The sequence below is a fragment of the Meles meles genome, chromosome 12 (assembly GCF_922984935.1).
Source record: "Meles meles chromosome 12, mMelMel3.1 paternal haplotype, whole genome shotgun sequence".
Taxonomy (NCBI): domain Eukaryota; kingdom Metazoa; phylum Chordata; class Mammalia; order Carnivora; family Mustelidae; genus Meles; species Meles meles.
This window is the reverse complement of record NC_060077.1, coordinates 82,141,978-82,157,244: the sequence shown is the minus strand read 5'-3', so window position 1 is coordinate 82,157,244 and position 15,267 is coordinate 82,141,978. Positions and strand designations below refer to the sequence as shown.

Sequence of the window (15,267 nt, the reverse complement as noted above, 5' to 3'; positions counted from 1 at the left end):
AAGTGGAAAGTACTATGTCTGGGAATTGGATCTGGGTTCAGACTCTACCTCTCCACTTAGCCATGTGGTCTTAGACATGTTACATAATCTCTTGAAACTCAGTTTTCTCATCTGAACGTGGTGATATTGTTATTTATCTTAAAGGATCATTGTGCTACTAACCACACATAATATATCTAAGTACTGCATCTGACAAAGATTATGCATTCAAGAAATGTGAGTTTAATTATTATGAGTACTCCAAGATATAAGATTTATGATGTATTTGAATGAAGAAATTATTAATTAAAAAATTGTTTTGGCCGGTCCAAGTTGTTAACATGTACAGTTATTTCACATTTCTCTAAAAGCTCAAATGAATAGGAAAAATATGATAAGCACAATTAGACCAACCTATTTCTATGCTCTAATGATAAAATAATCCATTTAGCAACCAACCCTAAATCTAGAAGAGGAGGACAATATCGGGCAGTATACATTTTGTTTTTAAAAGGGTGACATCCTAATCCTACATTCTCAATTTCAGAATTTAAAAACAAATGAATTCTAAATGCTAATCAATCTGTTCGCCTTGTAAGGGATATAGGCCTCATGGAAGATGGACGATGCCATGAATTTTTAGTAACAAAAACCTAACACTGTGTACATGTTAACACATTCCCCCTAGACACCATATCAGAGACAGAAGAACTCATTTTACATGGGATTCTTAATTTAATTCTTAATTCTATTTAACAACTGATTGACTTTAAAATCTACTTCCACATTCTGAAATATTATAAAAATACATGGATAATTAGGCTGGAATAAAATGACAAAAGGACTTTCGCTACCACCTTAAATATAGTAGATATCAAGCAGAAAGAAATAGTGGAAAGAAGTTCAAATACTGTTAAATAAAACTTTCTTCTCTGTACCACTTTATAAATAAGATAGCTTGGATTTGAAATCCAAGTGTATTTTTAAGTGTCTGCTATCTTGTGCCAGCCAAAAAGCATTTAAAAAAGGGGGGGGGCGATAATCTAGGGGACAAGTTAATTTTTCATTGCTCTGCAGTTTTAAGTGTAATTTCTTTATTAAGCTAGGGAAAAAAAGGGAAAATTTAAGAGCTATCGCTTGTTATACATTTTATATACAATGTATTGTTTGATTTTTTTTTTTACGATTTTATTTATTTATTTATTTATTTACTTGAGAGCACAAGCAAGGGGCATGGCAGAGGGAGAGGGAGAAGCTGGCTCCCCACTGAGCAGAGAGCCCCATACAGGGCTTGATCCCATGACCCTGGGATAATGGCCTGAGCGGAGGCAGCTGCTTAATCAGTTGAGCTATCCAAGTGCCCCTCGTTTGAACCTTAAACCTAGTGAGCCAAGTACAATGAGTAATATCAGTGTTTTTATTTATTTTTTTTATTTTTTATTTATTTTTTTTTATTTATTCATTTGACAGAGAGATCACAAGTAGGCAGAGAGGCAGGCAGAGAGAGAGGAGGAAGCAGGCTTCCCGCAGAGCAGAGAGCCCGATGCGGGGCTCGATCCCAGGACCCCGAGATCATGACCTGAGCCGAAGGCAGCGGCCCAATCCACTGAGCCACCCAGGCGCCCTAATATCAGTGTTTTAACATATGAAGAAACGGAGTCTTAGGGAAGAAGTTAAGTAACCTGTCCAGGGTTTCGGAGGCAATAGGCCTTTAGAAAACGGACTTAGCCACATGCGTCTCACGAGCCTCAGTGGTCTTTGAGCTGGCTACTGTTACATGCTTAACTAGTATGAGGAATCATTCCATAAAGTTCTTTTCTGCGTCTTTTGGGAAATCCATTATGTCATATGACAGTTTCCTTATAAATCAATTTCAATAACAATCTGTCACTTCAAAAAGTAACATACTACCTCTTATTTAATAATGACAGACTGAATTTCCCCTTTTTGCCTGCTGTCTGAAAACTTAAGAGCTGCATTTAGCATATAATTTCACTAAGTATCTCCTATTATGGTCCTTGGTATATCCATTTCTTGCTTTCTTCTCAACAGTTTCTGGTCTCACATTAAAAATTTTCTTTTGTTATAAATGTCCCGCTTTTTGCATTTTTATTTTGAATTAACTTGATTGGCAGGGGGAAGCAAGCACAATTGTAAATTATGAAGTATTAGTTTAAAAAAAACCTAATGAAATATACTTTTTCTTTCAGTACGATTGTGTTCAAAATAAGGTTCGTTGACAAAAAAGTAACTATTTTTTTAAGGTTTATTTATTTATTTTTAAAGATTTTATTTATTTATTTATTTATTTGACAGACAGAGATCACAAATAGGCAGAGAGGCAGGCAGAGAGAGAAGGGGAAGCAGACTCCCCACTGAGCAGAGAGCCCCACGTGGGGCTTGATACCGGGACCCTGAGATCATGACCCAAGCTGAAGGCAGAGGCTTTAACCCATTGAGCCACCCAGGCGCCCCTATTTATTTATTTTAGAAAGAGAGAGCAAAGAGGGGGAAGGGCAGGGGGAGAGCAAGAAAGAGAATCCTTAAGCAGAGGCCCTGCTGAGGCTGGAGCCTGATTCGGGGCCCCATCCCAGGACCCTGACATCATGACCTAAGTTGCACTCAACCGACTGAGCCACCCAGGCTCCTCCAAAAAACTAACTTTATTTTTTTCTACTGATGACTTTTACTGGCATGATCCCTGAAAAATTTTTTATCATAAATGAGTTTGAAAAAATATTGAAATAAATTTCTCAAATTTGACTCAGAAGTTCATAATCAACCTGAAAGAACACTGAAAACTGCTGGAGCACAGGTATAGCTTCCAACCCAGCACTGACTGCAACCGTGGAAACCAAAGCTAGGCAAAAGCCACATATAAGAAATAAGACAGAAAAAAAACAAAAATAGAGAGGATGTTTCATTTTATTTGCTTAAATTTTTTCATTTATATGGTATACTTTGCCAGTGCATACATAATTTGAAAAACAAATGGTTTAAGAGAAAGAAGTAGCTTTTAGGGTCTTAGAATAAAATCCTATGGGAAGAGTATATTAAAGACAGTTCTTTATATAAAAGGATGCTTTTTTCTTTCGTGGATGACTTTTCTTCCAGCATACTGAATAATCAATTATTTATACTCACAAGGAACTTTTATTACAGAGCAAACTGATTTTTTAATTTGGCATTCAACTTGACAAAGAACACTTGAACATTTTTTTTTTTTGATCAAATATGTATAATAATGGAGGGACTAACATGGACAGAGGATGTTCAACCTCCTTGGTAAGACTGGAATTTTCTTTAGATTTCACAAATCTATTTTCTGTATTTAAAAGTTTGCTTAGATACATATTTTAAACATACCAATGCTCTATTCTTCAAATGACAATTTATCTTAAATTGTGGAAAAATTCTGAAATTCAGGAAAAATTATCCAAAGGACTGAATTAACCAATTCTCTTTATGGAAATAAATGCTTTACGATATTTTAAGAATCACATGCATATTAGGGATAATTTTAGCTTTGATAGATATATGTTCCCTAAACTATATGTTACTTTGTGAAATAGCATGGTGAGAAAAAAAGAATAATGGTAATGACAGTTAACATTTACTTAGTTTAATATGTGCCAGACACTGTTTTAAGGGCTTTACAAGTACAAACAGATTTCATATTAACAAAAATCTTTTGAGGTGGACACTTATTATTATCATCTTCATTGTGTAGATGAGAAAACTAAGGCACAGAGAAGTCTGAACTTGCTGCTAAGTGGCAGAGACAGACACTGAACCCAAGCAGTCAGGCTCTATGGCAAGACTCAGTGGCAAAAAGAAATAAGGAACACTCTGTATCAACTTTAGCCTTCAAATATAAATTCTAGAGATAGAAATCAATCAGTATAAAATAATCAAGTAGGTTATAGAATAATTTCCCCTATGATGGCTATTTCAATTTTCAGAAGATAGGCATTTTAATTTTCATACTTAATTTGGGTTGGTGGCAATTTAAGAAAATCTAGTTAAACAGACTCTTTTAATAAGTCTATGGGCAGTTAATGTACAGGGATGTTATTCTAGATACGACATGTGAGAAAATAAGCAGAAGTAGTCAATAAAGTAAATATTTCATATTTGGATTAACTGATTTTTTAAAGTGATTAATGAATCTAACTATAATTTACAACTTTAAATATATCTTATATTGTTTTAGTTTATTTTAGTAGCTGTTTTATCTCTATAAATAGAAAAGTATAATCAGAAAGATTTATAAAGGATGGAAATTAAGTAAGATTTAAAAGAAAATATGAGAAATAGAGCCGATAATAGAATAACATCCAAGGAACCAATAAGGCTAGAAAACATTCTTAAATATATCAAAGTTAAATATATCAAAGTTAAATTTCTGCCCCATCACACAGTACACAACTAGATACTGTTTATTGCCAAAAAATACACATCAACATAACATAGTATTCAAAACCTTTTTAAAAAAACATTCCCTTCTCCGTCTTCCAAAGAAAATCATTATAATCTGAACCGAGAGAAGCATTTATTTACATACCTCGAACATTCTAGCAGCAGTACATCTCACAAGTGCTGACGTATGGACAACACCATACCATAGAACAGTTAACAGTAACTCATGGTAGGCTGGGTTTGCACTGAAAGAAAAAACTTGGTGTTAAAAGTGAGAGCCACAGTGCCTTACTAGTGTACTGAAAAATACTACATTTATAAGTAATATTAACAACAAAAACATGGGCAAATCGTATGAAATTACTCTGTGTAGGTTTAATAGGTTACATCCAAGATTCTTTAAAAAAGGAAGTCACCTCACAAAGCCACAAACTTTTAGCATATTCAGGAATTATAATTTTAGGTTCTACAAACATTTGCAATTATGACAGAAATTTCAACTGTTTAATAGCATAGAAGTTCAAATTATTAAAAAAAAATAAAGAAAAAGAAAATTTACCTAGGAGGAAAAAAAGATAGGGCACTGGACTATGAGTCAGATGAGTGAGTTAAACCTCTGTGGGGCTTAATTTCTGTATCTACAAAATTGGGGAAGCAATGCATGTCCTTATTTATGTCGTATTTTTACTGGAGGATCAAATCAGATCAATTCAAATCATGTACAGGGAAGGATACGTTGGCTGTGAAGCCTATCTAAATGTGAGACTGTATTGCTATTAAGTACAGAGATAAAACTACAATAGCAGCTAGATGATATGATTATGAGCAGGATTAGGGAAATCATAATGAACTGGCTTTTACTTGGGGCTCCTTTTTCAGTTTTGGAAAACTAAATTTTCTTCAAATCTGAACTTTATTTCTCCAACCACTTCCAAGAAAACATCTGTAGTCTTTCCCCATTCTTTTACTACAATGTATTGATTACAAAATATTAAGAATGTACAAATAAGCAAAACCAGAAACCAAAAAAAAAAAAACAAAACACAAAAAACAAAAAACTTAGGCCTCAAAACCCAAAAGATTTGATGTGTATGCCAATATTTTTAGACTCAAATTATGTATTCCATAAATCCAATTTAAAAAACTTTATATGAGTTTAAAAAAAAAACAACTACAAGCTATTATTTTTACCCCAGTTCCACAAAAGAAGCCTTCAGGCTATCAAGAGGAGCATGAGATAATGAAAGCAGGGTCATTACATCTTCTAAGAATCCAACTAACAGTTTTCGGTCTTCTTCCTACAGAGGAAAAAGACTGATAATGAATTTCTAACCAAGTAAGTAGAACTAAAATAATAATTTCCTACCTATAATTAGAAAATGTCATCAAATATGGGGAAATATCCAGTCTTAGAAGCATTTTAATTAAAGCTATTTATTCAGCATATCTATGACCACAATGGTATGAGGACAAAGACTATCCTGATTCATAGATTTAGACCTGTGCTGTCCAATATGGTAGCCACTCACCACATGTGATTATTTATAATATTTAAATTTAGATTAAAAATTGAGTACAATAAGGGTGCCTGGGTGGCTCAGTCGTTATGCATCTGCCTTCAGCTCAGGTCATGATCCTAGGGTCCTGAGATCAAGCCCCTCATCGGGCTCCCTGCGCAGTAGGGAGCCTCCTTTCCTTCTCCTTCTCCCCCTGCTTATGTTCCCTCTCTCATTGTCTCTCTCTGTCAAATGAATAAATGAATAAATAAATCTTTAAAAAAATTAAGTATAATAAAAGATTCAGTTCCTTAGCACTATTCAAGTGCTTAACAGCCGCATGTGGCTAGTATCTTCCTTATTTGGACAGCTCAGATACACATTAATGTCTGCTGTTGCAAAAAATTTTATGACAGTCCTGGTTTAGAACATAATAAGGCATATTTTAAAATTAATTTTTACCAACTTCAGTTCTCATTAATTTTGACACTAAATACTTAAATACAAACTAGTAAAAGTTATCCCCTTAACAGAAAATCCATTTCCTAAAAATTGTCTTTGCAATGTCTTAGTGGTGAGAAGCTACATGCTTGTTGAAATATAGACTACTGTGTTCTTACAAGACTATATTTTGAAATTGGAAGATGGCTCAAACCTGTTTTTGGAAGAAGAGTACAATAAATATGAATTGTTTTACTTTGAATTCAAAGGACAAAAGAAACCTTAGGTATTAATAGGGGAAAACTCAGCAAAAAAGGCCTTCCTTTTTGATTCTTACACTCTGATTTCTATTTATTTAAAAAAAAATTTTTTTTAAAGTAATCTCTACAACCAATGTGGGCCTCGAACTCATGACCCTTAGATCAAGAGTCACATGCTGCACTGACTGAGCCAGTCAGGTGCCCCTCACAATCTCATCTCTAAAAATGCTTTATCCTGAATCTATACTTTCACCTTACTGGTGAGACTGCCTCACACTTAAAAATGACTGATAAACCTTAATACAACATCATACTATTTCCTTAAAATAAGGTTAAGTAGAGTGTGGTGGTCTGTTATACTGTGACCCACAACGAACCACAGCTCCTGATTCAAGTCCTTGTTTAGTTCCCTCCTCTTCAGTTTGGGCTGGGCCTATAACTTGCTATAATCAAGAGACAGCAACAGAAGTGATATGCTGATTCCAGGCCTAAGCCTTAGCCTAGTAGATACATTTGCACTCTTAGGAGCCCTGAGCCACCATGTATTAAGTCTGGCTCTGCTGCTCTAGAAGTCCCGTGGGAAGAGAGAAACCCAAAGACTGTACATGGAGACTGAAGCTTGGTCACCCTAGCTGAGGTGACTTATTCAAATATGCTCTCCACTGATAAATTACTTAGTGAGTAAGATAAATATTTAAATGTTGCTTTTCCTTTATGGGTACCACTTTTATTTGTACACACATTAAAAAGGCATAATGTTAAGTATCTTTCTAAACAGAAAGTGCTTTTACATTTTCTAGTCAAAGAATATTTCCCTTACCTGAATATAACATGTAAGGACTCCTGTTGCATAAATGGGGACAGTAGCTTTAGTGAGGACCCCATTTCCTGCTGAGGAATCTAAAATCATTAAAATAATTTTAAAAATCTGAGTATATTTTAAATGTAAAGCAAAAAGTCACAATACAAATTATACTTAAAATTCCAACTGGCTAGAAGGTTTACACATAAATATTATCATTACTTTGGAAAATGATTTTGATTAAAACATATATCCAATGGTGGTTGTAAAAATACAACTTAGTACTTTTTATAAAGCCATCAGCATAAACATTTTTGGTAGATGGGAAAGAACTTTAATAAACAAAATGAGATGCCATACTTCCATTTCCATACTCAGAAGTCAGCGCTTTCCTGAAGTCTCCCAAGTGCCAATCCATAAAATCAGGTCTTCTTAAGTTTTTATACTTTCAACTTACAGTAAAACGTAAAGGCATTTAAGTAAAAGGCACCTACGTATGTATTATTTATGCTTCTAGATATGAGGTACTACCTAGTTTCCTAGGACCAGTCTAGTTCCAGAGCACCTCCTGCATTTTCTATAGCGATTTTCAGCCAGATAACACTGATTATTTTCAATGGGAAAAATTCAGGCTAAGTAAAGCGGTAGAAGAGAGGAAAGCATTTAGCCCTAGGAGAGTACCCTGTGACTACTTTAAGAGCAGATAAAACCACCTGTAGATGCTTTCAAAAAAGCACTTCTAGAGATGGTATGACATTATTTGTTGTACCAACATCTCTTGCTTATTGTTCCTTAGGCACTCTTTTAAGTCCTTTATATTTGCTTTTACATACTCCCAAATTATTTATTACTTTTTAAAAATATTGCTCCAAATTCTTTTCAGAAAGTAGTACATAGTACACAAAGAAACTTAACTGCCCTGAAAGAATTATAACAAAAAAGAAAGTTCCATTTTCACATCAATTAGTATTTGAGGTTTGCTTATTCTCTTAATAAGATTAAATTTGTTTTCCTTGGGGGTAATACTGACATGCTACTTGAGAGTTAAATCTGAGGTTAGGAACATAGGTCTAAATTGGATTCAGAGATACAGACTGTATATACAGGGATTAATAATCTCTTCCTACATGAACAGCTAACATTCAGAGCTAACTGAATAATTCTAAAAGCTGTCAGTTTCTAAAATATGTAAATAATTCTTCACTAATTTATCATCAGAATTAATAATTGAACAGATAATACCAACTACTAGGCATTCCAAACATCAATCCTTTTAAAAAAATACAAATTTTGGGAAGCATCTGTCAAAAAAAAAAATCTCATCATGTTTTAGTCTTCTCTCTGAGGACAGCCCAAGGTGGAGTTTTGTAGATCACTCAAACCAAATCACTAACACAGGACTGAACTGAGATAAGAATTATCTACATATCCCAAATCAACCAAGTTAAAAAAAAAAAAAAAAGAGGGAGGCTATACATTTTCCTTTCTAACATTTTTCAATTCTTAGGAACTAGAAAAATACACAGGGACATAAGACCCATAAAGAAATGAGTTCTTAAGCCAATGGTGCTATAACTAGACTTCTTAAGACAGATGAGTGAAAACTATCAACAGAGAGGCTAGAACTCCCCATTCAAGCATGTAGTTTCATTTTAAAAATGTAAATGCATACCATACATTCTCTTCCACTACATTTGTTTTAATTTTAAAAGTTTTAAATAACTAATTATGATGTAGAGGTCCTTTATTTTATAATTTTCAGTATCTTGAATATACCACTTCAAACCTATAAGGGTACAAGTACTCAGCTTGAGAAACTCAGTCTTAGGTCAGTTTAATTACAAAGAAGGTAGATATTTATAATCAAATTAGCAAAGATTAATCTCATCACAATCTCACAGGAAAGAGATTAGATGTGACACAGCTGTAAAGCCAAGAAACAATTTTCCTTTTCACATCTACTTTCACGTGTACTTGCTAGTTTACAATGTGCATATAACAAATACAGTATTTTTCCTGAGTGAAGAGATTCAATTGTTTTTAAAAGTAATAACAATGAACCTACCAATGTTTTCTTCAGACAGTCTTAAAATCTCCTGGAACTGAGGTTTTACCTAAGCAACCCAAAGAAGATACAAAATTTTAGATCCAATGTATCAATTGATGATTAAATTAAGTAAAATGTTTACTACTATTGCTACTATTTATTTGCTTTGCTTTATAGACTATTAGAGTGGTCAGAAATATAACAATTTCTAAGAGGCTTAGAATAAAATAAAATAAAAGGCAAGTTACTGAAAACAACACCTTTAGAGAAAAAGTATTTTCAAAATCAAGTCAGTAAGTTTTTCTCAAGGGCCTTTGGTTTCCTTCACTAAATTAAGATAATTTCCAAGATGATTTTCAGTGCTTGAAATAGATACCTCCTAAAACTGAATTTGATGATAGAAAGATTATTTAGGTAAATATTACTATACGATTAGATTTATTTTTTAAACATTTGCTTATTTAAAAGGAATGAAAAGGAAATTCCATTCATTTAATGTGTTCAATAAGTAATACATTCATCATTTAATATCCATCTGCTTAGATTTTAACTTCCTTAAAATATAAATTTAAACATCAAATACAGAATTTGATTATAATTTTTAAGTTAGAGTAAATGCTTATTTCAGTTTTTTTGTTAACATTATCACAAATTTCAGATTTCAGGCTACTGAAGTCAACCACTTAACTGCTAAATGCTAAAGCAGACTCCTACTTACTTCTTTTTCTTCTCTCTCTTTTTTAATAATAGCCACTTTTTTCAGAGTTGTCAAACAATTTGCTTGCCAATGTTGACAACCATAAGATCAAATTATATTTAACAATTAGATGTTAGTGAAAAACGTAAAATGATCCTGTTTCTTCTACAGTGGCATCAAGGTCTGGTTTTTGCCCTCCTATCAGTAGGTCAGCATAATAACTTACATATTCAACTTAAGCTGAGGTGAAGCCCCTGTTAAAAGATTAATCTACAGAATCATAGAACAAAGACGCTGAAGTGACTTTTCATTTCACACACGGAAATGACTTGATTTCACACATGCCCAGACAACTTAATTATTTATTATGGGTCACAAACATAATAATTTTATAACCCATTTTCTGAATTTTGCCCAGTGTGCTATACCAAACTACTTTACTTTAAATATTTCAGTAACTACAGAGTAAAGTAACAGTTAGTAGTAAAGAGCTGCAAAAAATTCTTACCTTTTAAACATCTTGTTTAGCATTTGATTATAGCAACTGTATCTTTTAATGTTTTTATCAGGTCTCTAAGGAACTGGCTTAATAATATGCCAGCAAGACAAATGGATTAAAGAGGAAATTGGGATCTAAGGACATTCCGGTTTTAATTGTCTAAAACTATAAAAGAACCTGGATGTGCAAACGTGACAAGCAATACTGCTGGTAGTGACTGAAAGATGAAGCATTAATCTCAAGTGTCCATGCTATTCTAAGAGCTGGATTCTTGCAGCAAGTCCTCTGTATAAGCTACTTTGGTTCCACCATTGCCTGGAGTTTTGACCGAACTGCGCTGAGCCAAACAGCCACCCTCCTGAATCTGGGGTAGATGGTAACACAGGAGGAGCACATCGAAGAATTGCCGTTGAGTTCCCTAACTGATACCTATGCTGGAAATCTTCAAGATATCTACAGTGAATAGATCTTATATTCAAATCTGGATACAAACTAAGTTTAGGCTAAATCATCTGAAAACCAGTAAAGATGAGAATACTACTGACTAGAATTTTCTTTTACAATCATATTTTTCTAAGATATTAAAAGACAATTAGGCTAAAAGAAGAGCTCATGCTTTTATTTACTCTGTTACAGCATTAATTAACACATTACATTTCTGTATCTCTTGCACATAAGAAAACATGGAATACAAGTTTTTACCTTAGTGTTTGTAAAAATTTTGCCAAATGTCCGGCAAAGGCGCCAGAAAAATCTGGAGAATTCATGGACACAGGCAGTTGAAGTAACATTAATTTTGCCAACTACTTCTATAAGTTGTGGCAACCTAAATGTGAAAGGAAAGAAAAATAGGCAGGGGATACATATAAATTTCTGTTTCCTTGCTAATTTCTGAAACAATGCAAATCTAACAACATCTTGCTTTGCTTTTGTTTTCTTTTTTCTCTATGCCCAGCATGGAGCCCAACACGGGGCTTGAACTCACAGCCCTGAGATCAAGACCTAACTGAGCCACCCAGGCACCCACTGATTCGCTTTTCATAGTCAGAAAACTTGCAAATCAAAGGAGTAGTCTTTGGAAGATGCTTTGGAAGGTTTTAAGCTTAATTCTGTTCTATAAACTGCTTCTATATTTTTACTGCTTGCCATAAAATATAGGAACCTTAATGGTAGTGTTCTCACTATGAAGTTGAGACATAAATTACTGGATTTGATGCTTCACATAAGAGCTTGGCTAACGTGGCATCCATTTTAGCTTCAACAATGAGAATCTGGATGGAGTTTAAAATCCATCACGACTATTAGACAACAACAAGGCAGCAGATAGGTCATTCTGACATAGTTCAGCAGCACCGTTTGCATAGAAAATAACTACATATCCAGTAGTATAAATCTCCTCTCCGAAAGAAGTTTACCACAAATAATGCCAATTATGTTAAGTTATATTTTTTATATTTTGTCCCTCAGTGCCAAGGCTAAACACAGTGAGCTATCTTCTATTCAACTGATAGAGGTGTATGAAATGAAAAGGGAGGCATTAACTTACAACTGATTGACAACCCATAGTAAAGTCTCCCAGCCTGTTGTCCCCTCGTGTTCCAGCTGGTAATCATAAAGTTGTAGTAGCACAGCCAATTGCTCACGACTCCCGATTATTGTAGATACATCTTGAAGAGGCGACATAGGCCGAGGGAACCTAGTCACTATAAATAATAGAAGCAAAATAAATCATGTGAAAATGGCCGTTTGTGAAATTAACTGCTCTGTCCAAAGGAAACTAAGATTCTGCCTCCTGATATTTAATGACCTTAGTATAAACTTTATCTTTTTTTGATTTTATTTTTATTTTTTTAATAATTCATTTTTATTTTTTTAATAAACACATAATGTATTATTAGCCCCAGGGGTACCTGTCTGTGAATCGCCAGGTTTACACACTTCACAGCACTCACCATAGCACATACCCTCCCCAATATCCATAAAAACTTTACCTTTTTTAAGAAAAAAAAAAAAAAAAGAAACAAATTCTTGTCACATGTGAATGAATTAAACAAATCTCAAAAATTAAGATTTTATGAAACTAAATAGTTAATAAGCAAATACTATAATGACATAGTTTGCTAATGAAGAGTAAAATTTCATTTAGGTTAAATTAAAATTGGCCCAAAGATGTCGGACAAAATACATATTTGAATTCAATTAAAAAAAAACAAATATTTGTTAAATCTACCAGATTGTTTATAAGTATGAAATAGTAAATATGACAAATATGATTCCTTCAGGCAGTAAGCAGCTAATAGATTAATGCTGGGGAAATAATGAATACCAGAGAATAATGACATAAAATACATTAAAGCTTGAGCCGAACAGGTTTCTTACATATTTAATCTCTAATATTAAATACTTAATTTAAAAAATTTCCATAGTTTGAGAAACATTAGCTTAATATAAAGTATAAAAACCAGTGACCAGAAAGATTAGGCCAAATATACTATAAATATTATAACCAGGGAGGGTCCCAAGAATATACGTTAAAAATTTGGGGGGAAAACTGAAGAACTTATAAAATTATGTAAATAAAACATGAAGATATAACCAATGTATTTTAAATTCGCAAACATATCAATAAAATTTATGATCTTACAGACCCTAACAGATCCCAGGTTATTAAGAGAACACTTTTTGATGGCTATTAAATGAATAATGCATGCCAACACCTCATTCACTGTCAGCAACTCCTGTACAGTGACTAACATCCTAAAAAGACACAAATATACAGAATTGTCTCAAACATATTAATGGCTTAATAATTATTATTAAACTTAAGAAAACATGAAATACTCATAATTTTTAAAAAGGCTCAAAGACAAAATTAAGATGTTACTATCTTTCTATGCTGCCCAAGGCTTTTAACAATATGTTAAGGACAGGTCAGATAAAGGTGATCCCTTGCTAGCCAGACTCTCCTTTTTGCTTTTTTTTTTCCCCCAAAGATTTTATTTATTTATTTGACAGAGAGAGAGAGAGATCACAAGCAGGCAGAGCACCAGGCAGGGGTCGGGGGGAAGCAGGCTCTCTGCTGAGCAGAGAGTCCAATGTCGGGCTTGATCCCAGGACCCTGAGATCATGACCTGAGCTGAAGGCAGAGGCTTAACTATTGAGCTACCCAGGTGCCCCTGGACTCTCCTATTTGTTATCATAATATACCAACCAACAAATAAATGAGTTTGGGTAATATGGTATTTCTGACTATCTGGAGTTTCTGCTGGAATTCTCACTGTATCTCAACCCATGAGTCATACAAATATGAATTGTGAGGGATATTTGTACTTCCTATAGAAATATATCATATCAAAGTATATCTGATATAATTTCAAACAGGATTATAACATTTTTGTTACAATCTGTATATTATGATAGAATTAATGTTATTTCTTCAAAAACACTAATAAATTATTGAAAAATAATCGAAGAGTTTATTTATTTATTTATTTGACACAGAGAGAAGAGAGAGAGCACAGATAGGCAGAGAGGTAGGCAGAGCGGTAGGCAGAGGGAGAGGGAGAAGCAGGCTCCCCGCCGAGCAGGGAGCTGGTTGCGGGGCTCGATCCCACGACCCTGGAATCATGACCGGAGCCAAAGGCAGACTCTTAACCATTGAGCCACCCTGGAGCCCCTAATCAAACAGTTTAAAGTAAAACAGATACATCAAAATTAATTATAGGGAAAGTGAGGTCTAAAAAGATTTAAAGGTAGGTCCAATAGAAGCAAAATAATGTCAAGAAATAAGCAATTACTTGAATGACTCAGTTATTATAGGTAAGTAATCAGAATGGTTCAAAAGTCTCAAAACAGGATTCTGGTTTTTTAAAAAAAATTTTTATTTTTTTATTTATTTATTTGACAGAGAGAGATCACAGTAGGTAGAGAGGCAGGCAGAGAGAGAGAGAAAGGGAAGCAGGCCTCCAGCTGAGCAGAGAGACCGATGCGGGACTCCATCCCAGGACCCTAAGATCATGACCTGAGCCAAAGGCAGAAGCTTAACCCACTGAGCCATCCAGGCGCCCAACATGATTCTGTTTAAGAGGACTTTTTAAAATATGAGCATCTAATTTATAACAATATAGAAAGGTCGCCAGAATGGCATTTTAATAGGCTGGCAAAATACCAGCATTTTATTGTCAATAAAATAACCACAATTATCCAGCAACCTAACAGTTGTTAGGACTCTTTAATATGTTTTCCTCTCACTAGAATATAAGTTCAATGATGGCAGAAAGTTGTGTCTATTTTATTCATGAATGATCCAAAGTGTTTAAAATAGTGCCTGACATAAAGATTAGCTAATGCTGTAGAGTAAATTGGTAAGAAAAATATTTGTGTGGGTTAAAAAGAAAAGATTATTTTTGATCTGAAGACATAATCACAAGAAAAGTTCACATAAATGATAGAAGAAATATATTCAGGATGTTAAAACACTTGTTTTGACAATTTTCATCTACTCTCCAGCACCTTGCTGGCAAAAGGCAACATTCAAGAGTCATTTGTTAAATACATGAAGGAAAGGATGATAGCAAATGTGATATGTTGAACAATGTATGTATCCCCCCACCCCCCAAAAATTCCT

At 33.9% G+C, this 15,267-nt stretch overlaps 1 protein-coding gene across 7 annotated transcripts in view; it reads right to left on the bottom strand.

Annotated features, from left to right (window-relative positions):
* Nucleotides 1–15,267, bottom strand: part of RELCH (RAB11 binding and LisH domain, coiled-coil and HEAT repeat containing) — a 112,920-nt gene that overhangs the window by 26,236 nt on the left and 71,417 nt on the right. For 6 of the 7 annotated variants that reach the window (XR_006821021.1, XM_046024575.1, XM_046024572.1 and 3 more), the window contains 6 exons: nt 12,187–12,343; nt 11,343–11,466; nt 9,463–9,511; nt 7,416–7,495; nt 5,590–5,696; nt 4,544–4,643 (listed from right to left, as the gene is read on the bottom strand). Coding sequence is in view for 6 of the 7 variants with exons in the window: in XM_046024575.1 (XP_045880531.1) it covers nt 4,544–4,643; nt 5,590–5,696; nt 7,416–7,495; nt 9,463–9,511; nt 11,343–11,466; nt 12,187–12,343 (617 nt within the window). In the remaining variant the exon portion in view is untranslated. The remainder of the gene's footprint in view (nt 1–4,543; nt 4,644–5,589; nt 5,697–7,415; nt 7,496–9,462; nt 9,512–11,342; nt 11,467–12,186; nt 12,344–15,267) is intronic. The other variant, XM_046024574.1, reaches the window with a different exon arrangement.